Source organism: Lynx rufus, unplaced genomic scaffold (assembly GCF_022079265.1).
Source record: "Lynx rufus isolate CCGP_SWC_20201006 ecotype Redwood Valley unplaced genomic scaffold, mLynRuf1.p SCAF_4, whole genome shotgun sequence".
Lineage (NCBI taxonomy): Eukaryota > Metazoa > Chordata > Mammalia > Carnivora > Felidae > Lynx > Lynx rufus.
Window position 1 is genome coordinate 51,647,496 of NW_025814856.1, and position 24,770 is coordinate 51,672,265.

The 24,770-nt window shown below is 50.6% G+C and overlaps 1 protein-coding gene and 1 non-coding gene across 8 annotated transcripts in view; one reads left to right on the forward strand and one right to left on the reverse strand.

Moving 5' to 3' along the window:
- Nucleotides 1-17,472, reverse strand: part of ATP2B2 (ATPase plasma membrane Ca2+ transporting 2) — a 118,948-nt gene extending 101,476 nt beyond the window's left edge. For all 7 annotated transcript variants that reach the window (XM_047096577.1, XM_047096576.1, XM_047096572.1 and 4 more), the window contains exon 1: nucleotides 17,274-17,472. In XM_047096577.1, coding sequence (XP_046952533.1) covers nucleotides 17,274-17,472 — 199 coding nt within the window. The remainder of the gene's footprint in view (nucleotides 1-17,273) is intronic.
- Nucleotides 2,438-2,510, forward strand: TRNAN-AUU (transfer RNA asparagine (anticodon AUU)). The gene has a single exon. It is a non-coding gene; the product is annotated as a tRNA-Asn (tRNA).
- Nucleotides 17,473-24,770: the final 7,298 nt, after the last annotated feature.

Sequence of the window (24,770 nt, forward strand, 5' to 3'; positions counted from 1 at the left end):
AGTTTCCTGTATTTTTTGCTGGACTCCTATAAGTTTTGTGAGGGTAGGTATCTTTGTTCACTGCGGTATCCCCAGAACCTAGGACAGCACCTAGCAAACAAGCAGATGCTCAATAAAGGCTTCTTCAAAGGATAGATGAATTAAATGAATGCAGTGATTCTCGGCCAGAGGATGGTGCAGACCCCACCAGAGGAAGTGTGAAATTTGGTGGGGAGTAGTAAGTGGTAGGGCATCTATAGTCTCAACATTATAATTATTATAATTTACTTTCAGTTATCTTTAATTTATTCTGGAATCCTAATATGGCACCAATGGAGGTGCAAGCTGTGTAGTTTTATAGGAAGCTCTAGGGACTCTGGTCTCCTGTAGGCCTGGAAGCCTGTGTTTGAGGACTCTGCAACAGGGTGGCAGCTGGATCATGCCAGGCCTGAAGGCCACAGTGATTTTAAATTTTATTCTTTTTTTCTTTTTTAATTAAAAAAATTTTTTTTAAAACATTTATTTATTTTTGAGACAGAGAGAGAGCACGAACAGGAGAGGGTCAGAGAAAGAGGGAGACACAGAATCTGAAACAGGCTCCAGGCTTTGAGCTCTCAGCACAGAGCCCGACGCGGGGCTCGAACCCATGGACCGTGAGATCATGACCTGAGCTGAAGTCGGATGCTTAACCGACTGAGCCACCCAGGCGCTCCTCTTTTTTAATTTTTTTAATGTTTATTTACTTTTGAGAGAGAGAGAGAGAAAGAGAGACAGAGAGACAGAGTGTGAGCAGGGGAGGGGCAGAGAGAGAGGGAGACAGAGAATCCAAAGCGGGCTCCAGGCTCCAAGCTGTCAGCACAGAGCCCGACGCGGGGCTCGAACTCAGACTGCGAGATCATGACCTGAGCCGAAGTCGGACGCTTAACCGACTGAGCCACCCAGGCGCCCCGAATTTATATTTTATTCTAAGAGCAGTGGGGATCATTGTGTTTTGAGTAAATGGTGGTACGAGTAGATTCATTTTTAAGTCTATTCTGGCCACGATAGGGAGAATAACTTGGAGGGGGAGAGGATAGAAAAGGGAGGGGCTTATACATACATTATTTTCATTTAACTTTTCTGGTAACCCTGTAGGTAGGCATATCTAAACTCACTCTTCAGATAAAGAAACTGAGGCTCAGAGAGGGACTATAATTCAGCTGTGGTCACAGCTGTCACACAGAGTGAGCGGAGTGGCTGACATTGGATCCTCAGTTGGTGTACCGTGTCCAGGACTTGCCAAACAGCCTCCAGCCCCTGGGCCTAGAATTTGGGCTCATCTTTTATAGTCCATTACTCCCAGACCTGGAGGCCCTTGAGAATGTTGCTGGCCAGAAGGAGGCAGGTGAGTGAGACCTGGAAACCATGATCAAGTTCATAGGCAGATCAGGCATCTGCCTGGCCCCCACCCTGGCCTCTCTCTCTCATATTTGGGCCTGAGCTCCACTGTGTTTGGGAGCAGCCAAAAACTCCCAGGCTTCTGGGCAAAGTCCCAGCACCACCCTGAGGGGAGTATGGAGCCCTGGGGATGCCCCCTCATCCCCTTTTAACAGCCCGTTAAGAGAATGAAGTGTGGCCTCATCCAGGCCCAGAGTTTTATTCCCACAGGGGTGTGGCTTGGGCAAGTGAGTCACCCCTTCTGCTCCTCAAGTTTCCTCATCTGCAGAATGGGGAAAACTGGCATTTTGGGATAGTGCTTGGGACAAGATGATGGCTGACTTGGCTATCACCGGAGGACTGGGCAGTCTAAATCGACCTCCTGGCCTGCCCTAGGTTGAGCCTTCTGCTGGCCACCAGGTGGTCCCTAATAAGAGGGCAGCCCCAGAAGAGCTTCTGGTGTGGGGATCTGGTTCTTCACATTGGACATCTGTGGCCATGAGCCAGGCACATGTGGCCGCAAGAGAGAATTCCCATCTTCCTGGAGGGTCGGTGGGGCTCCCTGCTAAATCATGGATTCACTCGGCCTGGTTTTGATATCAGGTCTGAACCCTCAGGGGTACTTGTCTCTTATCTGGGCTACTCCAAACCCCTGAGGGTCTCTGTTCACTTTTCCCTACCCTTAGGGGTACTTGTCAAGACTCTGCCCTATGACACTCTTCCACTAGGGATGTCTGTGTCCTCTTGGGAGAATCTCTAAAGGTGGGCTCTCAGGCATGTGACAGGAGATTTAGTTCATGTACCTCCCTCCCAGGAGAAGGTGGGGAGGCTGGGCTGGGGTGGAGATGTGGTCCGGATGTGGCTGCTCTGAGCCCCTGTAACTGTCCCTCCTGGCTGGGTCCTTTGGTTTGCTAGTCTCAGGATTAAGCTTTGGATTATTTTTAGAGACTCTGGGACTTCAAGCAATGATGAATAAAAAAAAAAAAAAAATTAAGAAGATACCGTAAGAGAAAAAAATACAACTTAAAGAAATTACCGGGGTGCCTGGCTGGCTTAGTCGGTAGAGTATGTGACTATTGATCTCAGGGTTGTGAGTTCAAGTCCCATGTTGGGTGTTGAAATTACTTGAAAATAAAAATTTTTTTTAACATTTTAAATACAGAGAACAAACTGAGGGCTGATGGGGGGTGGGGGAGAGGGGAAAATGGGTGATGGGCATTGAGGAGGGGACCTGTTGGGATGAGCACTGGGTGTTGTAGGTAAGCGATGAATCACGGGAACCCACCCCCAAAACCAAGAGCACACTGTATACACTGTATGTTAGCCAACTTGACAACAAATTATATTAAAAAGAAAAGAAAAGAAAAGAAAAAAGAAAAGAAAAGAAATTATCAAAAGAGAAACAAAAGCAGGTGTTGGGTTTTGGCTGTCCAGTAGCTTCTTCCTTCCTTTGGGAAATTAGGTCCACTGGGAGGAGTCTTGGTGGCTGTCAATCAAAATGCTCCTCCCCCTTCCTGGCCTGGAGGTGGGCACGTGACCAAGCCAGGCCACTCACATGCTCTCTCCGTGGACTTGAAATCTGTGATGCAGCACAGCCAGCTCACTTCTGCTTGTAAGAGCCAATTGCTACGTTTTCAGATATTTTTGTGAACTGGTTAGTGCAGCCATCACTGGAATTAAATGATTATACTTAAAATTTATATAAATTATATTCAAAGGGTAACAATATCTCACACTCATCCCTTCCTGATTATTTTACCAAATGTCACTAGGATCTGTTGTCTTACATAGAGAGCCCATTGCGCCCGCTGATAGAAATAGGATATAACACTGTGCTGCGGCATATGTCTCTTCCCAACTCTGCATTCAATGCCATCGTGTTGGGGACGTGGTGGGACTATTTACACCACAGAAATCAGCACACACTATGAACAAGGACTCCTTCGCTACCCAGACAGCTGCGTGTTATACATTTTCCAACACAGCACTGCTTGGAATCCTGAGGATCTTGGGGACCCACACAGCTGGAGTGGACTTTTCCCTATCCCCATGATCCAAAGGGACATTGGTTCTGTCAGTCCTACCACAGATCCAGACACATCCCAATTTCCCTCCAGAAAGCTGAGCCGGGGTTTTCAGACCTAGCTCCAACTTAGAGCATTCTGATCAGGGATCTTCCTCATGTGCTCAGGCAGTTTCTGTTGCTTACACCCAGCATGCCTCGGCTGACCCATCTTAGAACAACATCCTCACAAATGCAGAGTGACCCTGAGAGAAAAACCATCGCCCTTGATCTCACCCCTTAACCCCAGCACCAGGACCGTCGGGATACTTCCTTTATGCCTCTTTCCCCTTGCATCTGTTTTTGTGAAGCTGCTGCCATGGTCAGTGGTAAACCCCACCTTTCTCCTGTCACCTATTTCAAGAGCCTCATTCATTCTGCATTATGTTCTCCATTACTACCATTTTCCGTAGTGTTCCACGAGACACATGGAGAAGCTGATAATAGGCTTGTGTGCTCTCCTAATACTGGGCATTTGTGAATTACGCCCCCTTTAAACAAATTTTTTTTAATGTTTATTTTTGAGAGAGAGAGTGAGAGAGAGAGAGAGTGAGCAGGGAAGGGGCAGAGAAAGAGAGGGAGACACAGAATCTGAAGCAGGCTCCAGGCTCTGAGCGGTCAGCACAGAACCTGATGCGGGGCTTGAACTTACGAACCGTGAGATCATGACCTGAGTCGAAGTTGGACGCTAAACCGACTGAGCCACCCGGGCACCACCCCCACCCCCCACCTTTTAAAAAAATATCTTACAGGGGCGCCTGGGTGGCTCAGTCGGTTAAGCGTCTGACTTCGGCTCAGGTCATGATCTCACGGTCCGTGAGTTCGAGCCCCGCGTCGGGCTCTGTGCTGACCGCTCAGAGCCTGGAGCCTGTTTCAGATTCTGCGTCTCCCTCTCTCTCTGACCCTCCCCCGTTCGTGCTCTGTCTCTCTCTGTCTCAAAAATAAATAAACGTTAAAAAAAATATCCTACAGCGATGTGGTTTAAAAAGCTGGGACTATGGGTCGGGAGACATGAGTTCTCGTTTGGTTTTGTGCCAGATGGCTGTGTGATCTTGGGCAGGATTTTTCCCTTTCTGGGCCTCAGAAACCTATGTGAATGATGACATCGGTAATGACAAGAATAATAATGGTTTTCATCCCCTGCAGGCTTCCTGCTCTGTGCTGTATGTTCTTACACGCACCTGATCATTTATTCCTCACAGGGGCCCACGAATAAGTACTAATTCACAGATGAGTAAACAGGTTTTGAGAGGTGAAGTCATTTGCTTGGCACAACACAGCTAGTAAGTAAGTGTCACAGTGGGGAGTCAGATGTAGGGCGTCTGCTGTTTAATGCTTAGGCCGCATCACTATTTCCTATTGCCCAGCGTGTGACAGGCTCTTGGAGAACATAGGTGCCCACAGAGCAGTGAGCTTGTCTGCCCGCACCACAGTCCTTGTCTGTTCCCATTTATGTCCCCACTTTACAGGAGAGAAACTGTCTTTGAGCGCAGAATGTTCTGGGTTGAATTGTGTCCCTCCACAACCATAAGCTCCAGCACCTCAGAATGTGACCATGTTTGGAGACAGGGTCTTTGCAGGGGTGACTAGTTACTAAGTTCATATGAGGTTGTTGGGGAGGGGGGGCTAATCATGTATGACTGGTGTCTTAAATACAGAGGAAAGCTGGACACAGAGACTCATGGGAAGCCAGTGTTAAGACACAGGGAGGAGATGGCCATCCACAAGGCAAGGAGAGAGGCCCTGAACAGATCCCCTCACAGCCCTTGGAAGGAAACAAGCCTGTTGACAGACACCTTGATCTTAGACCTCCAGCCTCCGGAACTGTGATACAACATATTTCTGTTGTTTAAGCTCCCTCCTGATCTGTGGTCCTTTGTTATGTGGCCCCTGGGAACAAACACAGAAACTGCACGGATGGATGAGAGAGGCGGGGCCTGGGGGGAAGGGTGGATGCATTGGGGGCAGAGGGGAGGGACTCTGTCCCCTTCACCACATGTAGGGATGACTCAGGGCTCCCGAGTCCCTGGAGCTATGTGCTCAGACAGGTCCCTTCCTTCCTGGGCCTCAGTGTTCCCATGTGCACCCAGGGATTGCTGGATGGTCCCCGAGAGCTGTTCCAGACCTGTGGTTCTATGGGTGCCTGAGTCCCTCAGGCCCTTGTTCTTTCTGCTCTTACCCAATTGAGCTGGTATGGGCAATGGGGGACAGCCCCAGGGAATGCTCTATTTTGCTGTTCTGTCCAGCAGATGTTTCCCAAGACCTCATCCGGCAGCCTGCCCTCAAGGCTGTTCCTCTTTTATTGTCCTCCTTGAACCTCTCCTGGCAACCTCTATGTCTAACTGACTGCCTTTCCAGTGTCAGACACCCTGATCACACTCTACCTGCAGGTGACCCTCCTTATATCTCTCGGATATCTCCTGCTTTGCCCGCTCCCTTAGGTAGCTGGTGCTCCCTAAGGACCCATGCTTGGTGAGTGCCCCAGGTGAACTCATTCCTGCATGCTTATTGAGTATACTCCATGCTAGGCACTGTTCTAGGTGCTAGGATAGAGCAGCGAACACCACAGGCCCACATTTCTGCCTTCCTATGGCTGACATCCCCCCTTGAGGGACTTGGGAGCAGAGACAGGACTTCTCTGTCATCTCCGGGCCTAGCCTCTCTTCAGGGTTCCATGCCTGCCGTTCTATCCCCCAGGCCCCGAGAGTGCATAATGCCCAACACAAACCTTTTGTCTCACCCTCAACCTTGCTCCTCTCCTGTTGGATAGTCTCCTCTATGAGCAGCCAGTTGCTGTCCGGAAAGCTGAGTCTGCACTGACATCATTCTCTTCCTTGACCACCTACCACAGGCTGAGACCTTCTGCTTGGTGCTCCTTCCTCTCCATCACCACCACCCTGGCCAGGTCGAACTCTGTCACCTCTCTCTTGGATGCCTGTCCCTCACTCTGCTCTGGCTCTATCCCTTGGGGTATCTCCCCATTACAACCAAGATCAGGGCTGCCAGACCAACTGTCTTGACCACGCTGCTCCTCTGCTCAAGAAACCTCAGGGGCTCCCTCCTATCTCTTCACTTAAGCCCAAACCTTAAGCTCAACATTCAGATCCCTTCACAGAGGTTCCTAGCATGGGCTCTGGGGTTGCCTGCCGGCATCTGGATCCCAGTTCTTGCACTCATTAGCTGTGTGACCGTGGGCAAGTGATTTAACTTCTCTGTGTCTCCTTTTCCTCGTTCGTAAAAATGGGGATAATCCTAATGCCTACCTCATAGGGTTTGGGAAGGATTAAATGGGGGTAATAATGTATGTAAAGCTCTTGGAATAGTGTCTGAAAGATATAATGCTCAGTTACTCTCAGTTACCTTCCCCCAAGCTCCAGCCAAACAGAATGTATGGCTCTTCTTTTTACACACCCTTCTTTGCTTCCGTGCTTTTGACTGCACTGTTCCCTCTACCTGGAGTGCCCTTCCTCATCGCAAACCCTGCCTATCTCTCAACATCTTGTTCAAATACTGCTTCCTCTATAAAACCTTCCTAGATTCTTCAGGGAGAAGGGCTCACTTCTGCCTCTCACCTCCATGGCTTCTTGTCCAAAGCTATCCCGCAGAAAAAGCAGTCTTTGCTGCTCAGAAATAGTCCCTGGGACCACGGAAACTTCCAGGGGGCCTCCCTTTGGGGTGGAGGCTGATGCTGGCAGGGGGGTACTAGGGAACCATCAGCCGAGGCACTAATTTCCACTGACTATAAATAACTCTGGGTCTGAAACCACAGCAGGGGCCTGGATTGCGCCAGGAGGAGTAAGATAATCATTGTGCAGGGAGGGGGGCCTGTATAGATAACTTACCTGCCCTGTTGGGGCCTCTCGTGTGACAGGCGGGTCTGCAGGGAGAGGCTGCTTCAGCTCTCTTAAGCTTTGTGGGACCCAGGCTGGGGGGAACACGGATGTTGCCCTAACACTAGAGATGGTCCAGCCTGGAGTTACTGAACATCTCTCACCCCTCGGCCCATTTGGCAGATGAGATCACGATTCAGGGAGGCAAAGTCATCAGAAACAGAACATTTCTGGGGGCCAGAGAAATGCCCATGGGGCCTTTGGAAGTCAGTGTGTGTAGAAGCCGCCTTCTAGGGAAGGGCTGCTGGGCTGGGGCTAGGGTGAGGGGCCATGGGCACGGCTGTGGAAGGTTTGGGGTGGAGCCTCAGGCATGCCCCCAGGATTTGAGGCCACAGTCTCCCAGAGGGAAGAGGGAACTGGGTCTGGCTGTGAGTCAGCCACCCTCTGGCCAGTCTGATGTCTGTACTACTGGGGGTGCGAGGCAGCGTGCTTAGAATTCTAGAATGTCTGAGCCTGGAGGAGCCTCAGAGACAACCAGACCCACACTCTTTATTTTCCAGATGGGGAGAATGAGGCACAGAATTGCAGGGTGCAGGTGGGCGGGCTTGAGATGGTCCCAGTTAATAAGGGCCAAAGTCAGGATGGTCCCCCCTGCATCTTCCTGGCTCAGTGTCTCTTCTAATACAGATTGGGGGGCTGAATGTCCTTTCCCTGCACCCCCTGGGGACCCATCACAAGAGGACGGACAAACCTTCCCTGAGGCCCCACTGTGGGCCAGGCACTCCCTGTGCGTTTTCTCGTTGAATTCACAGACCAGTATGGGCCCTGGAGCTGTTTACCACCTGCCAATTCTACAGATATAAAAACCAAGGCGCTGAGAACTTATATAACCTGGGCCCCAACTCAGGCTTTTAGATACTCTAGTTTACTGCCTTTTTCTAATTTCATCAAAAGTTTTCAAATTTTTTTCTTTTCTTTTTTTAAAACTCTTTGTTAAAAAAAAAATCTTACCAGATGCTTCACCATGCAAAGCAGATAAAAAAGGAGCTGCTCTGGTACATGGTAGGGCAGGAAGCCCAGAGCTTCACCCACTTATCTCCTTGTACCCTGGGGTGCCTCTGTGGAACCCCAGAGAACCCGGTATGAGAAACACCTTTCCAAACTTCAGTTCTCCTGCATTCAGCAAGTTCTTTGGCTCTTCTGGCCCATGAAGACGAGCTGTACTCTGACCCTTTCCCAACCCCATCCCCATTTTTCACACTCTCACGGACAGCACAGACAAGTTAAATACCTATTACCCAAGCTGAGTCTGCACACATAGCATGAACCAACCAACTAAAAGTCACAGTCTACAAAAATCAATCCCCGGTCTGTGGGCCGGAGTTCTCGGTCCTTTGAGATGTCCCCTAGGCTCCAAGCACAATGCATTCCCCATTTCTTCCCGTGAACATCCCAGGGCTCACCTCAGGGCCTTTGCTCATGCTGTTCCCTTTCACTAAGAGGGTGCTTTCCTTTCCACCTCTGCATATTCAGCTCATCCCCGTCCTTTGAGACCTAGCTCCCGAGAAAGCCTCTCCTGTATTTGTCCCCCATCAGGCATGGATCCGATCGCCTCCTCCTTTGACCTTCAGCACACTCCCTCTGGCTGCAGAGTTATTTTTGTCAGCAGAAGGCAATAGCTGAAGGATTATGTGTGCATGTTCAGGAGCCAGCCTGCCTGGGTACCAATCCTGGCTGGGCCCCTTTGACTAGTGTTGTTCTGAGCCTCAATTTCCTCATCTGTAAGCTGGGGATGTGAACAATTCCTGTCTGAGAGGATGAAATGAGGTAGTGCCAGGGATCCTCCGCAGAGAGCCTGGTCTGAAAGCACTCGATATGTGTTAACGCATCCCTAGTGTCACAGCTGTCACTGGTATCATAGCTAGACGGGGAGGGTCTTCAGGGCAGGGAAGTTTACAACCCAGCTCTGCATACCCCCTTTCCTGGAAGTCTTTAGGGAGCTCTGGAGGGAGAGGGGGTCAGGAGGGGCTCCTCCCTCCTTTCCTCCTCCTGGACTGAGGCCCGGGCCCCTGCCCCTGGCTGCCCTCTCCTACTGGTTCTTGCCTGCCTCTGTGACCTTGGAGTTGTCTCCTGTCTGACATCCTTCTCTCCTTGCCCTGGATGCTTGGATGGAGAGGGAATGTCTTGGAAGGCTGTACCTGTCTTGGCCGCCCCACCTGTCCTGCGTACAGCCACATCACACAAACACTGCTCCTGAGGAGCCTGGAGAAGAGGAGTGTGGCTCAAGCCTGCACACAGTAAGTGCACAATACATCCGTGGTCAGCAAGTGAATGTGTGTCAGCCTACATCTCTGCCTGGCGTGCCTGAAGCAGAAGAAGCAGTGGGACAGTCACTGAGCACCTGTATCCAACGGTTCTGGGAGGTGGGCACTATGATCATGCCCTTAACAAATGGGGATCTCGAGGCTCACAGGGATGGAACGACTCGCTCAAAGTCCTCCAGGGTGGTGGAGTCAGGCCTCAAAGCCCGTGCTCTTTGCATTCCTGAGTAGGCACTTAGTGTTTGGTGCATATTTATTCTGCAGGGCAAAGATCTCTTCAGAGAAAGAATCGGGGCCCCCTGTCTCTCCAAGTGCTTGTTTCCCACTCAAGGGGCTGCTGTGAGGACCACACGAGGCAACCCAGTGGAAGAGCCTGGCCCTGAGGAGTTTGCACACAGCAAGTTACAGCCACTGGGTAGTTCTGGGACTTGCGTTTTCCACAGTGGGTCTGCACAGCGTGACGCGCACCCATAAACGCTCCGCACAACTGCTTAGAGCCTCCACTCCCCTGTGGGTGCCTGACTGTGCAAAGCACCCACGAGGCCACTCAGCATTGTCCGTGGAAAACGAAGCTCATCCAGTCCTGCTGGAATCCACCCAGAAGCTCTTCAGTCAGCGGCAGGTCAGGGCTTTTGCTACCTGTCCTGTTCTCTTCCGGCCGCGCCCAGGCCTGCAGAACTGTCGGCCTAGCACACATTCCGCTGCCTCCGCCTGGGAGAATGGATAGTGTGTCTCAATCAACATGTGGGGTTATCTTATTGATGATTCAGAAAGATGTGAGGGTGGCATTCTGGAAAGCATCCACACGTGATTCATCAGACTTTCACAGAAAGCTAGTGCTTTTAAGGGATGTATTTTTCCTGGTGATGGTGGTGGGGGGGGGGCAGTGTAAGCGTTGCCAATCAGATATGGGGCTTTTTTTTTTTTAAAACCCACAGATTCCCCTGGCGTTGCTTGGGCCCACTGACCTGCCCAGATAAGCTGCCTTTGTCTTCTCTGCTAACTTAAACCCAATCTGCCCCTACAGTCACACACAGAATCCTCAGCATAGAATAATAACAGCTGACCCCGACATAGCACCTGCCACATGCCAGGCACCAAGCACTTCGTGCATATTACTTGGATCCTCACAGGAACCCTATGAAAGAGGCACTGTTATCGTCCCATGTTACAGATGTGGAAACTGAGGCGCAGAGAGGTAGATAACTGGTCCAGTGCTCCACAGCTGGAGAAGAAGTGCAGCTGGGATTTGACCGTGACCCCTACTTGGCCACTTCACTGCTGGGACATGAGTCATCTACCTACTTCTTGTGGACGGTCCCAGCTTATGCCCGCTACACTGGTGTAAATGTTAACAGTGCTGTGGTTTGGCTGCGACCCAAACGCTCCTTTACTGCTCAGCTGCTTCCTCAGTTCCACCCTTTCTTCTCATCCAGGCCAAGCTCTCCTCCAGGGCACAGAGCATGCCCACACCCTCCCCGCACACAGTGGGGCCTTCCATACAGTAGGCCCACAAGCATGTGTGGCCTGTGCCTCTATCTCCCTCTCCCTCCCACAATCTCCATGCGGTCTGGATGGACTGACCTGCACCCCACTGGGGCGAGCATGTGACCCGGATCTGACCTATCCGCCTCTTCCTTCCCCTGGCCGCAGGGATTGGGTCAAGAATGGCCATGTGACTCCAGGTGGCCAAATGAGAATCTGTTCTGGGACCCAGGGGAGGAGACCATGACGAAAGAGGTGCCTCTGGCTGCTGGGGGGGCCAGGATGGGGGGGTGTTAGCCTGAAGCTAACAGTGTGAGGGCCTGCCCGAGAATGAAACCAACATGGAAGGCAATGGAGGTGAAGGAGAGCAGGAGAGGGACGGACAAAGCCCTCTTGCAGCACTGAGGGTCCTGGATCCAGCCTTGCCTGATGCTAGATGGTCTCTGCACCTTTCATTTGGCACAGGCCAGAAAATCCCGTGTTTGCATAAGCCAGTTTAAGATGGGTTTCTATCAAATGTAATCCTAATGGGTAGAAATAGGGAATACAGGAAGATGATTCTTTGGCAGAAAACTTTGAAAGTATTTTCAACTCACTGTCTCCAAACGTGGCACAATTCCCATTTCAGGTCCAGAGAGTGTGGGCGTCTTGCCCCCGAGGTCAGGAGCCTGCTTGGTGACAGAGGGGAGGCCAGAGCACCCCCTACGCAGCTTCCCCTCCTCCACCCATGCAAGTATCTGAGAAGGCAACTGCATTTCCTCAGCCTTTTTTTTTTTTTTTTTCCATTTTAGAGAGAGACAGAGAGAGCATGTATGTGTCTGTGTGTGGGGGGAGGGACAGAGGAAGAGAAAGAGAATCTTAAGTTCACTGCACAGCCCGATGCGGGGCTTGATCTCACGACCCTGCTGAAGTCAAGAGTCAGACTCAACCGACTGAGCCACACAGGTGCCCCACTTCCTCATCTTCTTATATACTTGGATGAGCTTTTCTCCTCCAGACCTCACCCCTGAGAGTCCTGGGTTCCACAACGGAACATGGGCCACTTCACCTGAAGACCCCGGTTGAGAGGCATTCTTGCACATCTCGGGCCAGGCAGTGAATTCCCCACATGGACCCCATGTCTGAGCGGTGCCCAGCCTCACCCTGCCTGGCACACTGCTGAATCTGTGGCTGCCTCGGTTTCCCTATCAACCTTTCCGGGCCCCCGTGATGCATGGGGAGATGGAGAACATGGAGAAATAGAGCGTCACAATGATAAACAGACGATCCCCACTGCCTGGGACCCAGAGACATTTAAGACACACGTGGCCTTCACACCCTCCCCCGTGCCCAGCTGGTGGCAGCTCTGTGGATGATGACACGGGCCCTGCCGGGTCTGCGGATGTTCTGGTTTAACACTGTGTTTATGCAACATGAGGCACCGTCCCCATGATCCGCTCTCCTCTCCTCCCTCAGCCCCACTCTCTCCTCCACTTGGGCAGGCCACAGGATTCATACAAAATTAACCGGAGGTTCTGTTTCACAACACTCCAGTATCCAGTTCCCACCCCACCCTGCTGCTGCCCCACCTTCTTTGTCCCCTTCTCTCCCCCACCAGGAAACACACAATGCAGGGGGCACCCAGAGGGACCTGTCTGAGCTGCCCCTTCTGACAGCCCGAGGTGCAGGTGTTAGGAAGTGAAGGACAAGGGGTGTTCTTGCCCAGCAGCTCAGGGCAATGCCACTCTGAGCTTGGGGAACTGAAGCCAGTTCCATGGGTGACACAGTGTGTCGTGTGTCGTGTGTCGTGTGTCGTGTGTCCTGGCTACAGCCTTCCATTCCACCCCGCACCAGGGGTATCCCCAACCTCTTCTGTCTCCCTCCCTTCTTCTTATTTTTTATTTTATTTTAAAGAGATAGAGGGAGAGACAGAGGGAGAGAGAGAAGGATGGAGAGAGAGAAGGATAGAGAGAGAGAGGAAGAGAGGGAGAGAGGAAGAGAAAGCGTGCGAGCAGGGGAGGGGGCAGAGGAAGAGAGAGAGAGGATCTTAAACAGGCTCTGTGCTCAGTGCAGAGCCCACGTGGGGCTTGATCTCACGACTGTGAGATCATGATCTGAGCCAAAATCCAGTGTCAAGACACTCAACTGACCAAGCCACCTCGGTGCCCATCTCCTTCCCTTGTTTCGGTGAATATGTGTTCAATCCCCCAGGTGTTGTACCAAGTGCTGGGGACACAGTGGAGAATGACAAACAGCTCCTGCCTCTGGGGGCTCACAGGCCACTCGTCACCCATCTTTCCAGACTCATCACAAAGTAGCCTACTCTGGGAAGCCTTCTCTGGTAGCACTTTTACTCTTTGCTCAGTACTGTCTTATTTAATCGCCCCATTTCTTTCATGAGGATATGGCCCATGCATGTTGTTGTTGTAAGAAATATTTGGTTATAATAATAATGACAATGAACGCTATTTTGGAAGTGTCTAGGATATGCTATATGCCACACTAAGCCCTTCATGTGGATTATCTAATATTCACATCCTGTGAGGTAGGTAGTGTTATTATTCCCATTTCACAGATAAGGCAATGGAGGCTTGCTTGGGGAAGTTAACTGAATTCTTCCGGTAGGTCTCTTGAAGATAAGTGTCCCTTGAAGAGTAAGTCTGTCAGAATTTGAAGCTGGGCCTTGGGCTCTATTGTCCTATGCTGGAAGGGTATGGAAGGAAAGGAAGCAGTGGAGGGTAAGGAGGGAAGGGCATCACCAGAGTGGAACAGAACCAACAGTGGAAGAGGAAAGAAAGAGAACTCATTTCAGGGAGAGAGGCCCTCATAGGGAGCCCGTTTACCCCAGAGATGTCACCAGAGTCAGGACTTCAGGGGGAAAGTCCAACACTGTCAGGTCATGGGAACTGAGTCCCTTGACTGTGCTGGCAGTAGGTGGTACCCCGGGTTGGAGTTGAATTCTCCTGGTGTCAACCTCCCTCTATCACTTGCAGAGATCTTTTTGCCTAAAATTAGCTGGATGTGAAGGGGAAGGCTAATTTATGCACGGCCTGGAGCAGTTTCCTGTAGAGTGACTCAGAGGCCGGCTCCTTGCTGACGTGAGCAGACCAGGGGCACAGGGGGTGTCGGGAATGGCCAACCTGAGTCCCCGTCCAGACCTGGCACAGCCGCAGACCACATGGCTTTTAAGCTGGGGGTTAGGGCTGGAGGCCAAGCAAGCATTTCTCGAAGTCAGAAGAGGGCTAAACAGGGCAGGACAAATGCTGAACATGAGAGAAAAGGTGGCCCCCAACTACTCAGGCCCTCATCGCACAGAAGGCATCTTTAGAGGACTGTTCCCAGGTGCACACGCTTGGCTCAGGTGTGAAGGCACCTCTGGGGTGCTGTGTTCAAGAGAGCTGTGTTCAAAGTCTGCTCTGATGGGAACTGTGGTGGTGACCTCGAGCCCTCAGGCTTCTCATCCACGAAATGGGATAGCCACGCATGCTTCTAGGAACACGTGCAATGAGAACACAGAAGGGCCTGGGAAAAAGTAGTCACACCGTTCACGGACATTGGCCAGCGTTCCATGAGGGTCAGGTTCCACCTTTTCCAGAGGACATGCTTCTTCCAGAGTAATGATAACCATAATGAAAACAACAGCAACAGGAGCTGACACTTATAAAGCACTTAGAGACGGGGCACTCGGCCTAATCTCATTCAACGTTCACAACCCATTTTACCAATGCGGAAATGGAGGTGGTTAGTCTCTGGGGCTGAATCCTAACACGTAGCACTATCCATGCGCCAGGCATTGTTCTAAGCCACTGCACTCTGCCCTCACCACCCTACGAGACAGTCACTATTATGATCCCGTTTTACAACCGAGGAAACCGAGGCACAGAGTGGTGGATACCTTGCCCAGAATCCCACATCTGGTAAATGGCAGGGCTGGGATTTGAACCCAGGTCACCCAAGTCTGAGGTCAATAGCATTCCGCTCTTTTGCCTCTCCCCAAACCTCTTCCAGCTCTACCTGCACCTGGGAGATCCTTCTAGGGACCAACACAGCAGAGGCTCTGGTTAGTCCTGCAGCGGGCTTTCCTCCTTCTCAGGGATCTTTCCCATCAGAGATCTCTTTGGGTCCTCATGAAAAATTCGGAAGCCAAGACCCAGCGAGGTCAGACAAAAGGCCCCAAACACACACAGCTGACAGGCAGCAGAGCAATGTTCTGAGCTGTCATCATTCTCTCCACTGTAAAGATGAGAAAACCGGGTCTCCTTTATTCCCACATAACGCCTACCTTTTTGCAAGTACACTGGCATTCTGCGGGATTCCACCTAAGAAATGCTGTTTTATGCCATGCTACATGCTTTTCCTTCTCTTTTCTCCATAGCCAAGTTCCAATGCCTCCTCCTACAGGAAGCCTTCCTTGACCTTCACGGCCCACCCACCTCGCCTCTCCTCTGAGCTCTGGGGTCCACGCTACACTTGGGCTGAATTATGTGCTGTTTTGGCTGCTCAGCCATATGAGCTGCTCCCTGTGGGCTGGGGACTCAGTGGCCACATCTCAGGGTTTTACTGGGCAGTTATCCAACCTCGTCTGTGCCAGGTACCAGACTGGGAACTAGATGGGTGGAGAGGAGCAGGACAGGATCCCTGCCCTTTGGTGTGCTCCTGCTTTCCCCGCAGGACGCACTGGGGGACATAGTAAGCCAATGGTAATGGCCCTGGATGGTGCTGGAGCTTGGCCGCAGGCCGTTCAATTTCCCAGGGTCCAAGAGCCTGTCAGGGGGGAGGGGAGGGTGGGGTTCTTAACACCAAGGTTTGTCTCGTATGCCAAGGTCCATGGCTTTGCTTGGAGGGGCTCTGCGAATGTGCTGATAGCGTGAGCCATGTCTGTAGTATGTGGGTGTTTTTTTGTTTTTTTGTTTTTTTTCTGGGAAAAAGGACTACAGTTTCATTAGGTTCTCCACAAGGTCTGAGGCCCAGAGACACTTAAGATTTTCCAACTCAAGAGAATCTCCTTGTCCCATAGAAAAGACAAAGATGACCAGGGCAACCTTGCCTCCCGGAAGGCTAGTGTGCCAACCTGATGGCGGAGATGAGCACGGACCATTCTGCCATAGACTAGGGTTCACATGAGGCCCAGGAGCCCCCAGGCAGGACTCCCTCCTGTCTTGGGGCACATATAGCCATTCTCAAGCCCTGGGCTACTATTCTCCTCCCCACCCTCAAACAAAACCAAACAACACCAAGAGAGCAAGGTGTTTCTGAACTTCTGCTTAGGTGAGCAGCTGGGTCCCTAAGCAGCCTCTATAGGAAATGCGTTGAGGGTTGGTACCCAGCAGTGCCCAGGGCATGGGGACTGGAGTCAGGAGACAGGACAGGAGGGACCTTTTGGCCTTGGATTTCTCATCTCTCACATGGGGATAAGAATTAAAATGCTGTCTTCCAGCTTATGATCTGTGCTTGGGGGAGAGATTATCATCTACTTTTTAGAATAATAATGGCTGCCACTTATTGAGCACCTACTGTGTGCTCAGGCTTCTAGTAGGCACTGTGAGGTAGCCATCGGTTCCATTTTCCACAGGAAGAAACTGAGGCTCATTGCAGCCTCTTTGCACGGGGAGTGCTGTGGAGGTGCCTCACACCCATATCTTTGGGGTTTATGCAGGGAATTCTTCTCCCTCATGGCAAGGGGAAAGTGATAGTGGGAATGGTGACACACACTCTATGCTCTGGTGCTCAGGCTGGGCTGGTTTCTCTTCCTTCTGCCTCACAGCAGGTGACCTGGCTTTGGTCCCCTTTAGAGGAGCACCCAGAAGCTGAAACTCTCTCTCTCCCAAGATCCTAGGCCTGTTCATTTTCTCAGTTACACAAAAGCCCCACACCCATCTCCAGGGCAAGACACATATGGGTATCTGTCACCTTTCCCGTGACGGCCCATCTTCCTGCCTTCCCTGTCTTCCAGCAGTTCCATGGCCTATGGCTGCCCCAGACACCTAGGGAGCCACCATCAGAGTTTGGATTTGGGACAGCTGGGCACAACCCAGGCCAGTGACGTGGGTTATGGAGCTGGATTTGAATGCACAGTAGCAATGCTGTGGTCCCATGCTTAAACCCAGATGAGGGGGGTTCCTGGGGTCTGGGGAAGGGAGGCCAGGGATTGGGTGTCTAGATCCCAAATCCAAGCACTGTGTTCAAGTCTTCCACACCTACCTTCCACAGGTGAAGTCTTGAGGCGCCGGCAGATGGCTTCAGTGTCCCCATAAGTCTCCTTGATCTTGACCACAGCCTCGGTGCCCCGTAGCTCCATGAGGGAGCGGAGCTCCTCCATTGTGCACCCGAACTCGCCCCCATGGCTCGACTCATTTCTTTGGTTTTTGGAGTAAAAATCGCTGTTGGTCATGTCACCCATGTTTGCCCCAGTCCCTGCTCAGGGTGGGCCCGAGAGTCAGCGCTGGACAAGAGGCTGCTGGGCGATGGCTCCGTGTGCCTGTCCTTAGCACAACCTCACTGGATGACTGTGGCTCCCGGTGGCCGACTTTGGGTCCCAGGGGGAGGGGGCGGCCGAGGTGGGCTGGCGACAGCGGTGGTGAGCTCCAAGGGGTGTCCCTGGGCACGGGGCAACGTCCAGGGGCCGGAGGGGCTCAGGGCTGTAGACCCAGGAGTCTCCATTCAGTGGGGCCCATGCTGCTCCCTGGAGCTGGCATCTACATGGTCAGGGGTGGTGGCTCCTGTGGGGGCAAGCACAGAGTGGTGACAAGGGTCAGGCACTGAAGGCTTCATGGGACAGGTGCTTAGGAAGGCCCAGCCTGCACGTGCTTGTACACACACAAACCACCCCAAATAACAACCACTACATATACACATACCCTAACGTGGGTGTTTCATACCATACCCCATAGCACAGCAGCAAACACTGTAAACCCAAATATACTGTGCCCACTTGGGCATTCCACAATATACCACCCCCAAGCCACAGCCTGGTGCAACCTCGTAACATACCCTAACCCCCTAATCGTCCACTCTGCTATTTAACACATTGACTTCATGACATGCACCCTGGTGTATACACACCCTCTGACCTATACAGCTCAGGGTGCTCTGTACACCTAACCTGCCTACTTTTAGGTCCCACCCCCCTGCCATACACATACACCAACACATGAGTCCCACTTCACACATACCCTGGTGGACACCCCCCTTGGCACCATAAACACTGTCACATGCAGTCATGCTTCTAGAAATACATCTTAATATTCCCACTCCCTTCCTCAAAAATACCTGTGCTCACAGTCTTGTTTATGCACACACACCACGCTCTCACGATCCGGAGCATAACCCCATCCATCCCCCAAGTACAGAGCCCCCAGGTCCCCCAGCATATATGCTTCCTTCATCCATGCCACCTACCTCTGCTGATACACTGTTATCCCCCCTTTGGTTTCCCAGGCATGGGAATGGGAGAAAGCCTCCCACTTTCACCTGTAGCCCCCAACCACATTCATCAAGGCCCTTGGTCTGGCCAGAGGAGTCAGCTCATGCATATTCACCAGGATGTCACTGAGGACCCCGCTTGGCCCCAAGCATGAGCTGGGGTGCATGGAGCCCTCACCTGGGGGGCGGGGGTGCACAGTTCAGCACCACGGACAGCAGCCACGACGTCCTTCGGGGAGCCCGGGAGAAGAGAGCACGGACTTCTCCCTGCTGGCCTGCCTGGCCACCCTTGCAGAAGTGCCGTATCTGCAGGGCTGCCAGGAGAGAATCCAATCCACCCCGACACCCAATACCGGTGTCCAAGGCCCCCGGCAAGCGTTGGGTGACAAAGGGCCTCTGCTGAGCTTGGCTGGGCCTGGCATGGGGAATGGCCCCACCCAGTAGGCATAGACACCTGGCCATCCTAGGTCCAGGACGGTAAGGTGGAGGGGTGGGAAGAGGAAGATGGGATTGAGCCCCTGACCTAGGCCCAATTCTTTCCCCTTGTCCCCTGTCCCATCTCTTTGCTTCACCATCCTTTCCTCTTGCACAAAATTTTAGTGTTGGAGGCATTTTAGACTCAATTTCATTTTCTCAGTAAGGAACTGGAAGCTCAGAGATGGAAAGGAACTTGTCCAGAGTCACACAGAGGGAGGCAGTCCAGAGGTGGGATGGTCTCTGGACTCCCAGCCTGGTGCTTCTTCCCCTTCCCCTAGGGGGCGCTCCCTCCTTATTCTGAAGAGCAGAGGCTGATGGGTGAACAGTGCCTGATGGCAGTGAACAAGACAGGTTCTATAGTCAGAGCAAGACGGGTTCAAATCCAAGTCCTCTCAAATCCTGGCTATGGGACCCTGGGCGAGTCCTTTCATTTTCCCAAGGTTCTGTTTCCTCATTTGCAAAATAATAATTATTGACCCCTCTACCTCCCAATTTATTGGGAACTAATTATAAACCACATTCAAATTTGTCGTATTTCCATCTGGGTTGTGGGGCTTCCCAGCTATGGGTCATAGGGTGCTGGAGCCACTGGAGAAACTTTCCATGCCTTACAGGAGGGCAGCTGTATTCAAGGGTGCAGTAGGAAGCCTTATTTTTATCCTGGGAGCAGCAAGTATCTTATAGAATGGAATATAAAATGGTCCTGATGTCTTTAGCAGAGACACAAGACACCAAAGAAAGAGTGTGCTTGGGGCTCCCACCCCCAGTCCTGTAGGAGCACTTATGGTCTTTGGCCATCTGAGCATGCACCACTCCCAGAAACCATGAGTTGGGTTTGACCCCAAAGGTGTATCCTTATGAAGAGCGGCTAAGGAAGGGCCCAAGGATGCCTGTGTCTGGACATGCCATAGAGGTTAGCTGCAGGAGAACTAAGAACTACAGTCTCTGGGTTCAAATTCTAGCTCCTCCACCTCCTAGTAGAATGGGAATCAAATGAATTTAATATCATCTAAAAAAAAAGGAAAGGGGAATAATAGTATCTACCTTATAGGTACTATGAGGCTTAAATGAGTTATTTCCTGAAAAATAAAATATTACAACCAAACCAATAAGACTATTCCCATACAACACACGAAGGAACTGAGGCCAAGAGAGGTGAAGCAACTTGCCGAAGGTCACAGAGCTGGTAAGTGACAGAGTTGGAATTTGAACTCAGGCAGTCTGGATCCAGAGGCACACCCTTAATCAGGACACTATGCTGCCTCCTCTTGTGAATCTCTCTCATGGGGTTCTCATGGGGTTCTTACGATGCATAAATAAAGTGCCGTATGTGAACAAGAAAGTGCTTTGCAAGCCACAAGGGATTTTCTAAACCTGAGGTGCTGTTTTCTATCTATCCCCCTGCTACCTGCAGGGTGCCTTACAGGCACTGATAATTACATCCCTGGCAGCATGAGCTACGAGAATCGTTAGGAGTAATTATATTTACAATGACAATAGTAGGCACGAGTTAATGGGCTACTGGTGATTTTAACTATTGTGTTAAGATGAACAATGATCTTCAACCATGTATTCACCCATCTACCTATCCACCCACCCACCCATCCATCCATCCATCCATCCATCCATTCAATAATTGTATTTCAGGCATCTACTCTGTGCCAGGCACTGGACAATCCAGACAGAGTTCCCACCCTCCAGAAACTGACATTGGGGATGAGAGACAATTAAATGAGTGACTTCTATAACATGATTGGTTTCCCATTATGGGGAGTGATAGTTGCTGTAGATATCTAGAGCAGGAAGATCTGATCTGGCCCAGGGTATCAGGAAAGATTTATCCTCTCATTATGAGTAAGGAATATTTTTTTCCCCATGCAGGTAAAGCAGGACTTAAGCCAAAAGATGAACAGAGAAGAAACTCAAATATACAGCTGTCTATTACTAACGGGTTGGGAGAGACATAGTAAAAGGTGCAGGAAGGGACCTGTACATATGGAGGGAGGCAATTCTGGGATAACAAAATTCGTTAAAAATCAGAAATCTGCCTCTGTAGATAAATGATCTTAAACTTCCTTCTTTGAATAAAAACAGAACAGAACAAAACAAACTTCCTTCTTTGAGATTTCCCATTGCAGCTACCTCTTCTGATATGGCTTTTCCCCCACCACTTGTCCCCTACTCCTGCATCTCATGGGTGCATGTATGAAACAACCCTTGTTCTGGGCATCTTGGTTTGTCCTAACTTGTAGAGCTCACCTCGGTACTGGATCTGACTGTGGGATTTGCTTGATTTGAGAATGTGAAGTCCACGGGCACAGAAGCATCTATATGATGCTGCACAAATGATCTTCTGGCAGACAGAACTGAAGACCTGCTAGCTTGTATAGAATTCACTGAAAACTCCATACTTGCCCCATATCTGTCATAGAGCACTCTCCACTATCTGGGCCTTCCCCACCCAGACAATGGCTTGTTCTGCTTAGCACAGTGCGCTTTCCTTGGAAGCCTTCCCTGACCACCCAGGAGTGTGTAAATGCTCCCAACTCCGGACACCTCTCGTATCATACTGCACTTCACACTTTATTGTTCAGGCCTACTTAGCTGTGTCCCTTTCTTGGGAGCCTGAGAGCTCTGTGTGAACAGTAGCCATGTCTGTTTTGTACCTAGTATGGTGCCTGGCATTCAGAAGGCACTCTATAAATGCTTGGTGAATGAATGGATCAGCCCTTGGGTCATCTGTCTTTGGGAGGTATGACTTTAGATAGGTCCTCATACCTTAGTTTCCTCATCTATAAAATGGAGTTGGGATTCCTCTCCATATATGTTGCAGGTTTGCTGGAGGTCTGAAAAGATGTCAGAACCAGTAGTTGCATTTTTTTCTTTGAGATACATCCCCTATCCTCCACTCCCCAGTGTCTCTTTGTTATAATAAGGCACGGGTGTGAGGCTAAAACTAGAGCAGGCAGCTGTCTCCTTAGCCAAAGCCCACCAGACTCTGATTTTCTTACTGCCTCACTCAAATACCACATGAGCTACCACTCTATGGCTGAGGGATTAAATGAGCTGTGTGACTTTGGAGAAGTCACCTAGCCTCCCTGGGCCCCATCTGCCAAGTGGAGTTGACCTACCTGTCTTGCAGGTTGCTGTGGGAATGACTGATACACCTGTGTGTGGGCTCTTGGTGTGGCTCCTGGCCTGGAACAGACACTCTACAACACTGGCTTCTGTGCCTCTGCCTGACCCCTCTGCACCCCCTTCTTGGCAAGTGCAGCTTTATCATTGTTTTGATGAGATTCATTTGCAGCCAGCACTCAACATGGTGCAGTCACCTCTGCCCTAAGCAATGGGCACACAGGCTGCTATGGACTCAATGTGCCCCTCAAGTTCATGCGTTGAAATCCGAATCCCCGACGTGACGGTATTAGGAGGTGGGGCCTTTGGGAAGTGCTTAGGTCATGAGGGTGGAGCCCTCATGAATGGAATTAGAGCTCTTATGAAGAGACATGAGAGAAATAATCTTTTTCGGCCATGTGAGCACACAGTGTGAAGACGGCCATCTGTAAGCCAGGAAGAGGGCTCTCATTAGGAACAGAATCTGCCAGCACCTTAATCTTGGACTTCCCCACCTCCAAACATGTGAGAAACACATTAATGTTGTTTAAGCTACTCAGTCTATGGTATTTTGTTATAGCAGTCTGAGCTGAGACATTGGCCTGAGCAAGCCATATAGCCAGGGTCCAGAGAGCTTGAGCAACCCATCAGGGGTCACAGAGCCAACTGGGGTCAGAGGCCCATTGAAAAGTCCCTCTCGGTTTTCTAAGCTCTAGCTGTGTGACCTTGACCAAGCCCCTTTTCTTCCTGGGCTCAGTTTCCCCATGTGGACAGTGAAAGAATTGGACATGTTCTCTGGGGTTCCTTCAGGCTCTGATGCAGCAGGCCCTTCAGAATCCAGGGGAATGTTCCGATAATATTAGATTTATGCATTTCAGTTTCATCTTATTAGCATTTAAATGACTGTATTGTTACATTTCAATGACTCAAGAATAGGTTAGGGGCGCCTTAATAAAAGTCTCTGCCAGGAGGGATGCTGGCAGAGGAAGGAGCAATGTTTTTTTTTTTTTTTTTTTTGGAGTTAATTTAACAAAGAAGTAATCTATCTTTTGAAGGAAGGATTAAAAAAAAACCCCACCAAAACCCCAAACCAACAGCTTTTTAAATCCTAACTGAAGGATGATAGCTGGGACAATTACAAATGAAATATGTACTAAAAATAACTTTCAGATGCAGAACCCTTCTGTTTTAAGACATGCTGAATTTGAATGCCACCTTAATAAGTATTTTTAAAGTTCCTTTTTCCTTTGAGTTGTCAGTAGTTCCAATGGCAGATGTGGGGAACCCAGGTCCCATTTGGAGATCTTGGGCAATGAGGCCTGGTGCTGCCCATTTGACAGCTTTGTGGCTTGGGCAAGGCTCTTAACTCCTCCCTGTGCCTCAGTTTCCTCCTCCTTACACAGAGCCAACTGGACAGCCTACTTCATAGGGTTGTGTGAGGACTTATCAAGATAGAGCTTGGCCCAATTCCAGGCACAGAGGAAGAACTTGGTAAATGGTGACTGTTCTTACAATATCAGTTGAACTTACTTCCTGCCTCTGTCCTCTGTTCACCCACGTTGTCCCCCATGCTACTGTCCTTAGCTCAGAACTCAGACCAACTGTACCACAATACCACTGGCACTGCTCTGAAGGATGGGGAGGGTCCTAGTTTGTATAGCACAACATGCAAGCTTTGCCTCCCCTCTGCTCTGGTCCCAACTAACTAGTTCCTTTGGGGCAGGACATTTTCTTTCCTCTCCTGGATGCAAATTCTGGCCTTTCAGGAGTGCCTCCCATGCCCTGGTGATGGGAACCCTCCTCCTTGGTGCTGACCCAGGGAAATGGGTTAACTCAGACAGGCAGCTGGAGACAAAGGGACAACTGCTTCTCCTTCAACCTCACCTGGAGAGTCATAGTCCCTCTGGGAGAGGGAAATGTCCTTTATGTGTGTGCGTGTGTATGAGAAGGAGAGAGCCTGATGGGTCTGGAGTGACTATGTGAGTGTGGGTGTGCATGTCACTGTGAGTTCGCAGGGTCAGCGTCAGTGTGTTATGGTGGACGTTCAGCACAGCCAGTACATAGTCTGGGGACACACCTGAGTCAAAAGGAGTATGAAAATGCCAGTATCAGGCTGAGCCTGGAAGTGACTTCGTGTGTGTGTGTGTGTGTGTGTGTGTGTGTGTGTGTGTAGGTATGTGTGTGTGTTAGAGGGTCCCTGTGGTGTGTCATCAGACATGTGCTTAGTCAGTGACCCTGAAGGACACGGCTTGCTGTGTGCAGGTCTACTCAGCATGAGTGCGTGTCTGTGAATGTGAGACAGAAATGTCTGTACCCACTCCCATCTGAGTGTGCAAGCCCCATGGTGTGTGTGTGTGTGTGTGTGTGTGTGTGTGTGCGCGCGCGCGCGCGCATGTGCATCAAAGTTGACAATGACAATTTCAGCTTGGAATTCTCACAGTTGGGGAGACAGAATGAAGAAAGAGGAAGGGAATTGAAAATGAATACCTCAGAAGAAAATTTAGTGCTATTTTTAGAAAACTCCTATCCTGTTAACCAGAAAAGGAAAATCTAAAATAAAATAAAAAAAATCCCACAGAAACAGCCACGCATCAGCCTTGAAGGCACAGATGGCAGAATCAGGGCCAGGGGGTGGGCTGTTAGGGACCTGGGTTTTCTTGCATAGCTTTTTGCCCTCCTGTCTGG